This window comes from Plectropomus leopardus, chromosome 18 (genome assembly GCF_008729295.1).
Source record: "Plectropomus leopardus isolate mb chromosome 18, YSFRI_Pleo_2.0, whole genome shotgun sequence".
Lineage (NCBI taxonomy): Eukaryota > Metazoa > Chordata > Actinopteri > Perciformes > Serranidae > Plectropomus > Plectropomus leopardus.
In genome coordinates, this window is record NC_056480.1 from 2,962,297 (window position 1) to 2,975,747 (window position 13,451).

The 13,451-nt window shown below is 37.5% G+C and overlaps 1 protein-coding gene across 1 annotated transcript; it reads right to left on the minus strand.

The window, feature by feature from the left end:
- Window positions 1–1,801: 1,801 nt before the first annotated feature.
- On the minus strand, window positions 1,802–12,968 carry LOC121957667 (probable C-mannosyltransferase DPY19L4). The gene is made up of 19 exons (XM_042506391.1): window positions 12,630–12,968; window positions 11,659–11,835; window positions 10,825–10,949; window positions 10,633–10,723; window positions 10,367–10,488; window positions 9,382–9,527; window positions 8,624–8,747; window positions 8,391–8,525; window positions 7,224–7,355; window positions 6,884–6,985; window positions 6,702–6,775; window positions 6,046–6,204; window positions 5,775–5,894; window positions 5,307–5,427; window positions 4,706–4,762; window positions 3,660–3,742; window positions 3,453–3,585; window positions 2,927–3,085; window positions 1,802–2,500 (listed from the first exon to the last, which is right to left on the minus strand). The coding sequence occupies exons 1-19, from the start codon at window positions 12,718–12,720 to the stop codon at window positions 2,336–2,338; spliced, it is 2,316 nt and encodes a 771-aa protein (XP_042362325.1). The 5' UTR covers window positions 12,721–12,968; the 3' UTR covers window positions 1,802–2,335.
- Window positions 12,969–13,451: the final 483 nt, after the last annotated feature.

Here is a 13,451-nt window from a genome sequence, read left to right on the forward strand (position 1 = left end):
ATAAGCTTTAGTTTCAAGTTAATTACAGCATTTTTTAACTATTAATGCAACGTAAATATTAGCTCGTGTGTTATTGTAGATAATGCAACACAGAGTATTAATTTAGCACCAACATAAGCATCTTCAAAACCATTCTGCATAATGAATAATTTTAATTTTAATTTTAATTTGGTACTTCGTGTCGTGTAAATTACAGTATTTCCATTCAGAGTAGTGAACAAATAAATTATGAAACAAAAGCAGCTGTCTTTTGTATATTTAAATGTTTTGTTTTTTTTTTTGCAGAGTAAACAGACAATATTTCCCTCTGAACTGTAGTGGAATAGAAGTATAAAGTGGCATAAGATAAAAATACTCAAGAAAATAAAATTAAAGTAGTAAATAAAAGTTGATATTGGATTGCGATTTAAAACATTAATGGGAAAGATAAGAGTCCCTGCCACCTCACACAGGTGTTCTCTCTCAGGTTGATTACGTCTCTGCTCAGACTGAGGTTGGATGGTGCTGAAAGGAATTAAATGAGGTTACCATATTTTAGTACATATAGTAATGTTAACAGTCTTAAGAAGACATATAATAAGCCAAAATAAAAATAAAAAAACTGCATGTGAGTGTGGTGTGAGTGTGCAGGGCATTTAAATTTCAGATGACCAACATGCTCAAAATAAAAGATTATGTTGACCTTTGTAATGGAGGAGTGGAAAAACTATTTGACAAAAAATGCAAAGGGAAAATTAACTCAAATATTAAAAAAATTCCTATTTGTTAACCTCATTCATTTACTTCTGCATTTGAAAGGAAATAACAGACAGTGAAATTATAAATTTCTCAACAAAAAATGGCAACATTCAGCAGATATTAGCTTTATCGACTTATGCACTTTTATTTTTCTTTAACTCAATAAAACCTAATATTCACTACATGGCCTTTTGCAGAGGGACAGTTCTTGGTGAGATTTGCATGGTAGCACCAGAAGAAAAATTACCAACAAATACTGCAGGTAAGAACCAGGAGAGGGGGCCAGTCAGTGTCAGCTAAAGGTCTGATCAGTCAGAGATGTCAGTCAGTCCAAACATCTCAAAATAAGGCATCCAGATGAAGAAAATGGAGATGCAGTGAGAGAAAGGAGCAGCTTCCACTACACTTTAAGGCTGAAAGACAGTCCACAGAGGGTGTGTCTATTGGCCCGTTGCTCAGGCAATATTCAGGTGTAAAACAGAGCAGCTCTGGACCAAAACCGAGGGAAAAGCAGATTACATGTGACACATTAAAACCCAAGTCTCTCCACAAATATTCATGTTTCATTCATGGTGTTTGAAGCGACTCTACACTTCCTGTCTGATATCACAAATTCTGATGGAGGTCCCATATAATTCTGTTTATGAACTCTTAATTTGTGTGGGTGTCCTCTTAAACCCTCTAAAACCTGGATCTACATCAGTTTTCTTGTGCTGCATTCAGACTCCTTTTTATAAGCATTTAAACATCTAAAATGTGAGGAAAATGGTGCAATTTCTTTCAAGAACATGGAAAAAAAAGCAATCAGCAGCATGAAATGTCCTGAAAATTAAAAAAGTGAGAAAGGTGACAAGAAAAGACTTGAAAAGAGAGAATAATTCAAAAATTGTCAAATAACTAGGGAAAAATCTCAAGAAAACTATATTTTATAATTCTAATATTTTTTTATTTATATAGTATGTTATTATTATCTTTTATTTTTATCAATTTATTTTTTATTCTTAAACATTATATTTTTATTTTATTACTTTTTCAAAGTTATTTTCTGTTTTTGTTCCTTTAATTTTCTTGTGCTAATTTTAGGTTATTTTCTTACAGATTTTTTAAAACTAACTTCTTGCTATTTTTTGGGCCATATCTTTGTTTAGTTACTCATTCCCCTTTTTCCACGGTTTTGTGAGAAACGAATTTGCTCAGAAATTGCTTAAAAGCGGAGATCTGACCCACTTCCCTTTTGCAACCTTAAAAAAATTTCAGCGACCACAGCTGCTCTCAGCTTCTGTGCAAAGTGAACACACACTCGCACATCCACCTCTCCCTTCATTAAATACATCAAAGTAACGGTAACACATGGCTTATAAAACAACAGTACGGAGGGTATTATGGCAAAATTCAACCTCAACAGTTACATTTAATGTTGATTTAAAATAAACTGCCCAACACCAGAACAAAGCGCTCAGCTGATCCCAGTTGAATTTGCAGCTTCGCCTTCTACATTACGATGTGGCAGGTACCAGTGATTAGACTTTTCTCTGAGTCCTCGGTGTAACGTTGTGGATACGATGTAAAACACTGCAGAGGGGCCGAGCGGCTGCTGTCAGTACTGAAAGGAGATGACAGAGTTCACTTTGTAGACGTGGTACGAGCGGTTCCAGAAAACCCGAGTGAAGTAGTTTGTGTAGGGCGAGTAGTTCATCTTTATCTCATGGCAGAATCTCCCATGTTTGGAGAAAGAGTAAATCTCTCCTTTGTCATAAACAACCTGAATGAGAAGAAAGGACATGGGGCATAAATGAGAATGTTGATTATATCACAGCCGGGCCACAGTCTGCATGAACAGCTTGCGTGCGTTGCAGGACCTCTTGGGGATTATTTATTTTTTAGGTTCCTATATCAACAGGTCACCTAAAACTTCTCAATTGCAAAACATCAGGATATTATTTTAGTTATTTTCAAGAGGGAGACTTCTTACACAAACTTCTGTTAAAAAAAAAGATTTTATTGGGTTATTGTACCCTCGTAAGTCATCAGCAAGATCACCATGACTCAGATTATGGTGATCTTTGTGTTTTACAAAGATGGACTGCACACTGAAAAAAAACTAACACGTACTATTTAAAACACACATTAGTATAGAAACAGATGGGAATCTGCTGTTTGTGGTAAAAGAATAAGTGTGTAAACTCACATGTCCATTGGCGATGTCCAGCAGGTCTTTGATCCTGCAGCCTTTATTAAGACTCAGCTCGTTACAAATCGACTCCTCGATGATCACATAGTTTGTCTTCTGAGAGGTGAGAATCTTGTAGATGTCCTCTGCAGATCTCATCGCATACACCTGGTAGGTCTACAAGGAGAGGAAAAACAGGTTGTTACTTTTAAATTATATGTTTGCTAGTTCAACATATCTATGATAAGGAAAATCTGTATATATTTTATGTTTTTTGTGTCTTTTGGGGGGCATTTTTATGTCTTTATTAGAGACTGGGCAGTACAGATGAAAGAAAATTAGAGGCGAGAGACATGTAAAGACGTTTTGTCTTTTTTTTTAAGCCCATTACAATAATAACAAAAAAAACACTACCATAATACATTTTGTACGACATTTCAGATGGATTCAATCTGTTCCACTGTCACTATTCACCTCATTAAAACCCAAGGACATGAGCTATCTCGCTTTTTTCCTTTAAGAATTAATCTTTCATCTTACTCACATCCTCAGTCCTCCTCAGCAGGTTGATGTCAGAGTAAAGCGGCAAACTGGTCACAGCTGAACCTGAACACAACTTCACCGTTCCCAACAGCTGAGGGCTGCCGGCAAACACAGCCGCCACCGGAGCCTGTGACCTGGAAAACAAGAAGACGTCAATGTGAAGACATCATTGGTGTATTTGACAAAACAGATAAATCCAGTGACTCACTTGATCCAGCTGATCAGCTCCACTGTGTCCGGATCATAAAACTCCTGCAGATCTGACAGCTCTGCTAAGACACGAGGGCAGTACTGCAAGACAGAGAAGCGTAGGTGTTGAGAGACCATCTAAGAATGGAAACTCGCACCAAGATCCTAACCCCAGCTGCTTATTCCCCACAAGGGAGACGAACCCCTTCATGAACATGCAAACAGCCGCACCCTGGTTCATGAGCATGTTTAACATGTTCATGAATCAGCAGCAGCAGCCATTTGATCAACAACTGATAGAAGTTTCTACTCGAACACACCACCCCAAGGCCAGTCAATGAGCGATGGAAAGATTTATAATGCGATGGACTTCTACATAAAAAGGAGCAACAGATCACTGTGTGCGCTTTTTGTGCTTTGGCCTTATGTTGCTTACACTCTGTGTTAGACGGTATATGTAACTCCTGTAAAATAGAGTGAGGTAACTTTTGCTTTGATTTGCACTTTTATCATTTTTATCTTTGAATAATGCCTGCCTCGATCAGTTTTAACCTTTTTCTACCATCACTGGGTGTTCACCTTTTCATCCTTCTGAGAATCTGTTGAGTGGCTAAAAACAAAAAAACAAGACAGAAAAGAAACAGGTTGATGGATAAAAGCGAACGTTCAGTTTGCTGCTTGGCTTTGACCGACCGAGTGAAAAAAAACTCACAAAAAAACAAGGGAGGGTAGTACCAGAGGTAGTACCAGAGCCGCCCTGGATCCCCCAGGAGCTCCCTCAGCCTGAGTGGTAGAGGATTTATCTCCTGGTCTGGTCAACCGTGAAAGTAAAAACTGCTGGGTATCCATCACTCAGAGAAGAAAAAGACACCATACCTCTCTAATAAGCCACCCTCCTGCAGGTTTAAGGTGGTGTTTGATTATTTAGAGTGTCTGAGTAAGGGGGAGACACAGACTAATAAAAAGGAGAGCTGCGGCTCCTTGACAGAAGGAAATTAGTATTTTATGTGTATTTTTATTGTCTGACATGAAGCGCTTAATAAGATAAAGAGCTGAAGATCTCACCTCTCTCCACAAACTGAAACCAATGATGGTAGGAACCGCTGTGCTCAGGATCAGAGACTGGAGAGTAAAAAACATAATTAACACCTTAAAGAGAAACTTTGGTATTTTTCAACCCCATTTTCCCATGTTTTTGTGCCTCAGTGACTAAAAGGAACAACAATTTTTGAAATTGGTCCAGTATAGAGCATTATAAAAAGGATTCCTGCAGAGACAGACCGTTTCATTAAAGAGCAAGGTCCTTCTTGTAAAACCACAAGCAGCCCTGAAATCACTACCGCCAAACCCACCAGAATCCATTTTTTTAAAAATGGAATTTTATCATCATAAAACCCACTTCAGTCAAAATAAAACTCACAAATACTGTCTTGGCTCTTCTTTCCACTGATCTAAAATTCACCAATTTTGGTTTGATTGAAACTTTGGTAAACTTTGGATTACCACAGTTAGATGTGAAAATATGCCGGCTCTATACAGGCTACATTTACTGTTACCTTTAACAGGAGAAAATGTTTGTCCAAAATCATGTGTTTATTTATTTACTTTCTAAATACATAAAAGAGTGCAATACTTGCTGTTAAAAGTGAGTATCAAGGGCCCTCACCAGAACTACAGGGTGGATGGACTTCAGTTTGAGCCACTTAAACACAGTCATCCAGAGGTCTGGAGAACACACACCGAACGCTGTGAACATGCAGACGTACGGGGTCCATAAATATTTCATCCTGCATGAATACAGAACACAGTTCATGTTGAGTTGTGTTATAACAGTTCAGCATCACTTCATATAGAAACATGTTAAAACACATTTTATACTGATCATACTAGGTATGATAACAATCAATCATAGTTTTATAAATATATGTGTGTGTGTGTGTGTATACATATATATACATATATGTTGCTGTGAGCTTTGACTGAAGATAAAACACATTTTGTATTGTCTGACAAAAGCAAAGTTTTTATGTTGTTTTTGAATAACGATCAATCAATTAATTGATCGCTGATTTGTTCATTTTACAGATTAATCCATTAGGGAAAAGTGCTTACAATTTACAACCCTAGAACGTACCCATCAAACAGCAGAGCCAGGCCTCCAAATAGCATTGTGTGAAAAACATGATAGATGACCTCTGGCTGCTCTCCTATTCGCCCATCTTCAAGTTTGAGGTTGGTTCTCATTGGCTGGCCACTGTATGAAAGAAAAAGGGCTTTAATCATGACATAAAGCCCACAGCCAAATGTAGAATCATGATAAATGTTGACAAAAGCCTAAAACAAGAAACCATGTACTGCAAAACTTCAAGCTGCCATAACCAGCTCTGTGAATTAATCTGCCTGACCTGAGTCTTCTGTAGATGGTCTGCAGTGTGGACAGCAAGCAGACAGCGAGCACCAGGACGTAGAAAGGAAGGACTGAGGCCTGCGTCAGTCGAAGAAATAAGTCCTGACCTGGTGTTTGGAAACTCTCTTGGCACAGGAGGAAGTTTGTGATGAAGTCACTGAAATACATGGAAAGAAAGCACTGACATTAGATTACAGATTACACTGAGACAAAATAGCACACCAAAAAATATAAATGTGTGTGTGGGATTTAGGGGGATATGTTGGCAGAAATGGATATTATTGAATATGTATGTTTTCTTTACAAGATATTGGAATTGAATTAAGGACCAATTTTACAATGAATTAAAATTAAGGATAAAAAAATAAACTTGAATTAGTCAGGATTAGGGACAATTTTACCCACATGTTTCTGGCAACTGGCAGCAACAGTTACACTGATTTGTAACATGAAACTGCTTTATTCAGTGTTTTTAAGTTTTAATCACTTGGTCCATTTGTTTTGTAGTGGAAAAGACTTGAATAATGAGCACTGAAGGAATCCTAACTGGGAGAAGTTTCAACTGGTTGCAATCTGCAATCCTCACCACTCGATGCCACTAAATCCCCCTAAATCTTACACACTGCTCATTTAAACGCAGCACCCGTAACTTACGTTGTTGTGTTGAGCCCAAATTTGACTTCGAGGAATTTCAAAAAGAAGTCACTCTCACTTACAGGTATAAGTTTCTGTAAATGAAAAGCACCAATGATTAACAATTAAAGAACAATAAACAAATGCTGTTGACTTGAAATGGATCAATAGAGACATTCAACCTCTGTCCTTTGTGTTTTTACCTTCACTAGATAACTGAAGGTGATCCCTGTGGTAAAGACGAGGTGGAAATGTAGGAAGAGCTTCATAACTCTGGCCACAAGAGGTCCCATCTTCATCTTTTGCTGCAAAAGAAAAACAGAAAACAGCACTGAGATCGCGTAAATCTAAACTCAATCACAGTCATCAATTTTTACTGATAAAATGCAGAAAAAATAGAAATAATTACATCTGAGACGGTGCTGTTTTACTAGATAAACATCACTGATTATTATCTGATGATTGCATGATTTTTTGATTCAATGCAAGTTATAAAATATGCGATTTGACAGAGCTCTGACGTGAGGGAGCAGCTAACTCTACCTGGAAGTACCTCGCGAGCACTGAGCCAATCAGAAGGCTGAGCAGAGGCGAGCTGAGCAGGGTCGGGTTCTGAAACTGGAACAGGTAGGCCAGGAACAACGAACTGAGGTACACCTTGTGAATGTCGGCCATCTAAACATCCCAAGTGGAGGGATGATAGGAAGAAAGACAGACAGCGAGAGAGAAGAGAAGCGAAAAAGTTGAATTTCTGAGGATGTTTGTTGGCACAAGGAATTTTCACCAGTCAAATTTTCATTAATCAAAAGCTCAATCATGACAATTTCCTCACCACAAAACTTGTTGCTCTAACTCAATCGAGCCAAAAACAGTACACAGCTTTCCCAATAAACTATAAAACTACAGCTGCTGATGTCAAACGTTAATTGCTTGGTTAAGGGAATGAATAGAGTTGGAAAAGAAGATCGATACCACTCTAATGTCTGTCAGTTAAATATAGGCATATAGGCAGCAGTCAGCACAGAAACTGAAAACAGGGGAAACAGCTACCCTGGCTTTTTTGAATGCAGAACCCCCGCTCGCAAAAAACAGGCGATAAGACTCCTTTCTCATTTCTAGCAGTCCAAAGCTGTGTACATAGCTCTGCATTGGTCAAGTAGGTCTTTCTGTTTGTTCTTTCTTTTCAGGTTAGTCAACAAGAGATAGCAGCATGGAGTGAAAATGTACGTTTTTTTCATTGCACCAGCAGCTCTATTGATTTATCTATCAGCTGGTTGATCAGTCAATAAAAACTTCCTCAGCCTTTGGTGGCCATGGTTTTGGCCTTGGGGTGCTGAAAAGTGGCATGGAGGTTGCAGCGAGTGTGAATTCATGCTTGTTATACACCTGTTATACACCTGAATTTGTGGCGAAAATGACCATGTCCACCCAGGTATCATGTTTCCATCACTGCCGACTGGAGCTGAAGCTGATAAATACCCACAAAAACTGAAAAGTCATTTGTTCTGGGAATGAATGCCGATTGTGAGCTTTGCCACAAATGACATAAGCCAGATGTTTCTGTATGTTAGTGGCTATTTTTGTCCAACAGGAAAACTGGATTGATTAACACTTTTTCTCTTGTTTGTTTATTCGCAAAACACAGTCTAAAAATGACAAAAAATGTGGTTTAATGTGCAGGACTATTTCTTACTCAGGTTAATCTCTTACCTTACGTGTAGGCACCAGGTCAAAAGAGTCAAGCAAGAAAAGACAGAGGCCCTGGATGAAGAGCACGTAGTGGCTGTGTTCCCACACCAGGAGGAAGGTGAAGGTGGTGGCACTCATGGTGAGATAGCAAAACATCTACAGAGAGAGTGAGTGTAAATGCATCATTCCACCTCACTTGGATATAATAGAGGGCTGTTTTTATTTATTATTTTATGGTTTTATAAGAGGCTCACCTCAGTGGCAGAGCTGATGTTGTTACTCAGGAATCCAGTCAAAGCTGCAACCTGGCAAGAGAAATAAGGCAGAGCCCAGTTGTCCCGCAGAGGAATGGCATAGTCCACTTTGGTTGTGTCTGGTCTGAGGAGGAGATGACCCACAGAGGAAGTTGTAGAGTGGACAAGTCATAAAAAAGCAATAAAACAAGAGAACATGAGATTTGTTATCTGTCTTTGATGGCAGCCAGGTGTGTATGTCATTTTTCATATTTATTTAAGGCATCTGTTGTCAGAAAGTGGGAGCAACTACGCCACTTTTCAGAATACAGACATTGTTCTGATGTTAGCCATATGTGTGTATCTTATTTCATATTTATTTAAGGCATCTTCTTTTTCTGTTATAATATAATTATAATAACTTTAACCATGTTTTTACAGTCATATTTTACCGCTGTATGCTATTTTCCATCAAACATGATAAACATTTTTATTTTCCATTATGTTACATGTATGTGCAGGTTGGGGAGGTCTGACTAATTCTTACTTTCCACTGTTGTGTAGATACACAATGGATTTGTAACACTGTGAGCCGTGCGTTCTTAAAATAACAAAAAATATGAAAACAAGATAAAGACAGTAGAAGCAACAGGGAAGGATGTATGACAAAGTCCACCAGAGGACTGAGCTGATCTGACTTTGATAGGAGGAAGCATGAGGCGTTCAGAGAAACCTCACGCTGAAGAACGAGGAACAGCGTGGCCACAATTTCCTCTCACCTGTTGATCACGTACCAGGCCACAGCCAACATGCCGGCCACCCAGGTGCCGCTCATCACCCAGCTGCACACAAACAGGGCGGTGACATAGATCGCCTGGAGCCCAAAAATCGCTCCGACATAGAAGTAGATTGGCTCCACAAAATCCTGAAAGCAAAAAGAGAAAAATCAAGGTTTTAATCACAAGGGAGGCAAAAATTATCTGAGCAAATACTCTACATGCTGTGTGCTTTACATGGCTGCGTATGATGAATATTGAGGCAGAAGTTGGGAATGCTAATGTTTGAAATTAACTTTTTTTTATTGAATTGAAAAAAAAAAGGGAGTAGGATTTGATAAGTATTCACTTCGTCCTACTCCTTTTAGGACATGAAATACTTATATTTGTTTACTGAATATGTCTTATGGGCATTCTTCTACGTATTTTAATTTTAATTTAATTTTTTCCAAATACATCTGTGATAAACTGACTCTGTGATAAAATGACTCTAAATATTTAACCATAGTTACTTTCCCTTGTAACTTCTTACTTTTATATGCAGTAATCAGTAAAGTAATGCAAGTACTTTTGAGTATTGTATTTGAAACCAATTACTAATTATCAGTAACTTGCACAACACTGTTTAGGGAGGCACTGAACTACACAAAAAATGCAAAATAAACAGGCTTTCGCAGCACCCTGTCAGAGTACAAACATATGCAAACCCGGTAAAGTTCAACTGGTCTCAACAAACGTTAACTGTTTGCTTAGCAACAAATCAACAGCTCCCAGGCATATGACAGAAATTATGTATCAGCTTTATTTTATTTTCAATCAGTTGTTTGTTTCATTTAAGGCAGAACATTGTACTGGTTTAGCACATTTGTTCTTTGGAAAACACACATGCACCTTCCAAATGTGACACTAATGTAATGTAGCATGGTGATATAAATGAGCAATATCCTTAATGGGTAATTTATATGTAAATCAGCAAACACGAGCTCACCTGGCTGCCTGTGAGTCTGTATATGAGGCTTGTGATGAGCTCTGGATACAGAGATAAACGCTCCACTGCGTTGATGGTCTGACCTGAAACAGTCCTGTTATCGACTGTCAGCTCATAAAACCCTGGAAAACACAAACCACAAGAAAAGAGATGACTGACAAGGAGAGAGAGTGACATTTATAGTACTTTAATTCAAGATAATGTCCATTTTGGCACCGTGTTAAGTAATAAAAATGTCTAATAAGAAGCAGAGAGTATAGACGTACCTCTTTCAAAAGACGGCGCCGTCAGCAGGTGCTTATAGTAGTAATAATAGAGCCCGCTGCCTCCTTGGAAGGTGATTTCACGCTCCAGCTCCTGAGACGCATGAAAATGAATCTTAGGACTGATGTGTTTAATGGCAGTGAGCAAAGTGAAAATGTTATGGAGGCAGACTCATTGAACATGGAGTCACCTACCTGTCTTGTTGAAAACCAGAACTTTCTGTCATGATACGCAGACAGATACGCGGCATAAAGCATGCCACAAGCAACTGCTGCCAGACACCCGAGAAAAACCCTCACCAGGCGCTGCAAAAAACCCGCTGAAGAGAGCAAAATACATCACATCACGTATCACAATACTTACAGTACTACTGTTGTAAGAGTTGGACACATTTGGTCTGTTTTCAAAAGAAAACACCGTCATTGAAGGTTTATCAAGTCACGATGGAGGTATTCTCTTTCCCTTTTTTTAAGATGGACTCTGTATTTATGGTTTAAACTGCTCATACAGGGCTGGACTCTATCAGAAAACAAAGCTACCACCACAAACAAACAATCATCGTCTGATGATGATACATATGCTCAGATATGGAAAAAAAAACATCCTAACATGTCTATATCTATTCATTACAAATCTTTTTAGTGTGAATTCTGTTTTTAATTTCTTCTGAAGTTTAATTATTGTAAATTATGATAAATAACATGAAAAAAATCTATATCTTGGAATGGTCATATCTCCTGTTGTTTCATTGTTTAGGTTTGATTTGGTACTTTTATTTTTTCTCCCAAAAACATAGGATGAAAAAAAATGAGAATATTGACATGAAATGTTCCGTAATTTGCTAAAAAATTTAAAAAAAAAAAAAAAACTAAGAAAATTAGCTGAAAATACGTCTTGAATATTGTATTATTATGTTGTAATGGTGTCTTGTAAAACTGTTGAGGTTGGGCACATGTTTGTGTGCATGACACAGAATAAATAAATCTAATCAATCAAAACTATATATGTATATAGGACCATAAACTTACATGCAGAGGAGCTCTTCAACGTTTTGACAGATGACTCTGGTGTGTTTGATTCTTCCTCTTTGTGTTGAGCCTCCTCTTCTTTAACTTCACCTTCATCTCTCTGCTGCTTGTCCTCTCCATATCCACCAGTGGACACACCGCCCTCACCCTCCTCTGAGCTCACCTGCTCCTTAATACCTGCTCAGGTGTCACAACAGACAGACAGCGGTTTAGCACTTAGGGACTTTTTAAAAAAAAAATAATTATGGCTATGTTCATGCATATGGTGGCAAGATTTTTGTTTAATCTTTGAATTCCCAGCTCAGCTCCTACAATAAGTGTGAGATACACAGTGTAAACAAAACTGTTACATTCATACTGTTAAGTGCAAAAAATGCGTCACTGAAATCCATTCAAGCTGCAACTTTTGATCCCACAGCAATCAAAGCATAAAAACATTGATTATATTACTTCTGGGTGTCATTCTGGACTTTTAATTTTTAAAAGACAAAAGCTCATAATAGAGCAGTATGAGTGTGAGTATTTGAAACTGCACAAAAAATAAGTATGTATGAAAAATAATATTGCTGCTAATCATAGGCATATCCTAAACTGTAATAGTAAAAAAAATAAATAATCTACTTAACATGTATTATATTGAAAATTATTTACTGATATTTTTTACATATAAAAACATGATGGCAACCTGCCATTTAAAAAGTTAAAATTCTAAAAATCAATTACTATTTTATATTTATGATTAGCACTGATGTTGGTAGGAAAAAAAATAATTTATAATAAAAAAAATTAAGAGAAAAGAAAAAAAGCGCATTTTGTGTGCAGTGATATGAGTGTAATATGTGTGTAAAGGCTTAATACGGTGAAAATCTTTGTAAAGTCAGACGTTTGTGTATTTGGGAAAAAGTTAATTGAAGTTACCGGATGTTTGAGCTGATGCTCTGTTAGCAAACTGCTAAATTAGCTAAACTTACTTGACGTCTGCTCCTCGGGCTCATTCGTGCTCTCGTCCTCTTCTTTATCTCCCTCCAAAGTGTCTGTTTTTCGACATTTTAACTCGGTCATGACGAGATTAAATTAATCCGAGAGGAGAAGTGTGATGTGTGGAGACAGCAGCATGCTAGCTAACAGGCTGTTAGCTAACCTCAGAGCAAATAAAATCAGCACCTCTCTTCGCGCAGGCAGGTGACAGTTAAACTACAAGCTTTCTTTTTCTACTTCAGCTTTTCTTGTATGAATTCACAGCCCAGCAGTAGCACAGTTTCAGTGTTACTGGTGTAAACTGGGAGGAAGTTAGCGCGGCGGTGGGCTGTGACCACAGGGACAGAGCGGAAGTTACGGATGACAGAAAGCAGCGAAGAAGAGTGAGGACCAAACTTCACTGTTTATAATTTAAGAAAAATAAAAAACACTAAAATGTCCAAACCCCCACTCGTTTTTTATGCACATTTAATGTCAATGTTTGCATTAATTTTAAGATTTTTGTTTTGCATTGTCTTATCCTGTATGCGCCTTTAATTGACATTTAAACAGAAGTTTAATCAACAGAAAATTAATCGACGATTTTGAATTTCAATTAATTGATTCAGCGAGGTTTTTGGGTTTTTTTTACAAATAATATAATTCACAAAAGTGTGAGTATTTGTGATCTTTCTCGGATTTAATTTAGAGCTGTAACAATCATCTAGAATTTGTCAAATTTAAAAATACAAAAATTATTTGAAAATCACTTTGAGCTTTAAGAAATTCAAACAGGAAATTTTAAAGAAAAAATTAGACTTTTACCTGTTTAAATA

Excerpts from the sequence above, each read along its gene's own strand:
- LOC121957667 (XM_042506391.1), bottom strand. The coding sequence starts at position 12,720 with ATGACCGAGTTAAAATGTCGAAAAACAGACACTTTGGAGGGAGATAAA. Across the intron at positions 7,356-8,390 it reads ACCTGGTGCCTACACGTAAG|ATGGCCGACATTCACAAGGT; the intron begins GTAAGAGATTAA and ends TGGGATGTTTAG. Across the intron at positions 3,586-3,659 it reads GAGCTGATCAGCTGGATCAA|GTCACAGGCTCCGGTGGCGG; the intron begins GTGAGTCACTGG and ends CTTGTTTTCCAG.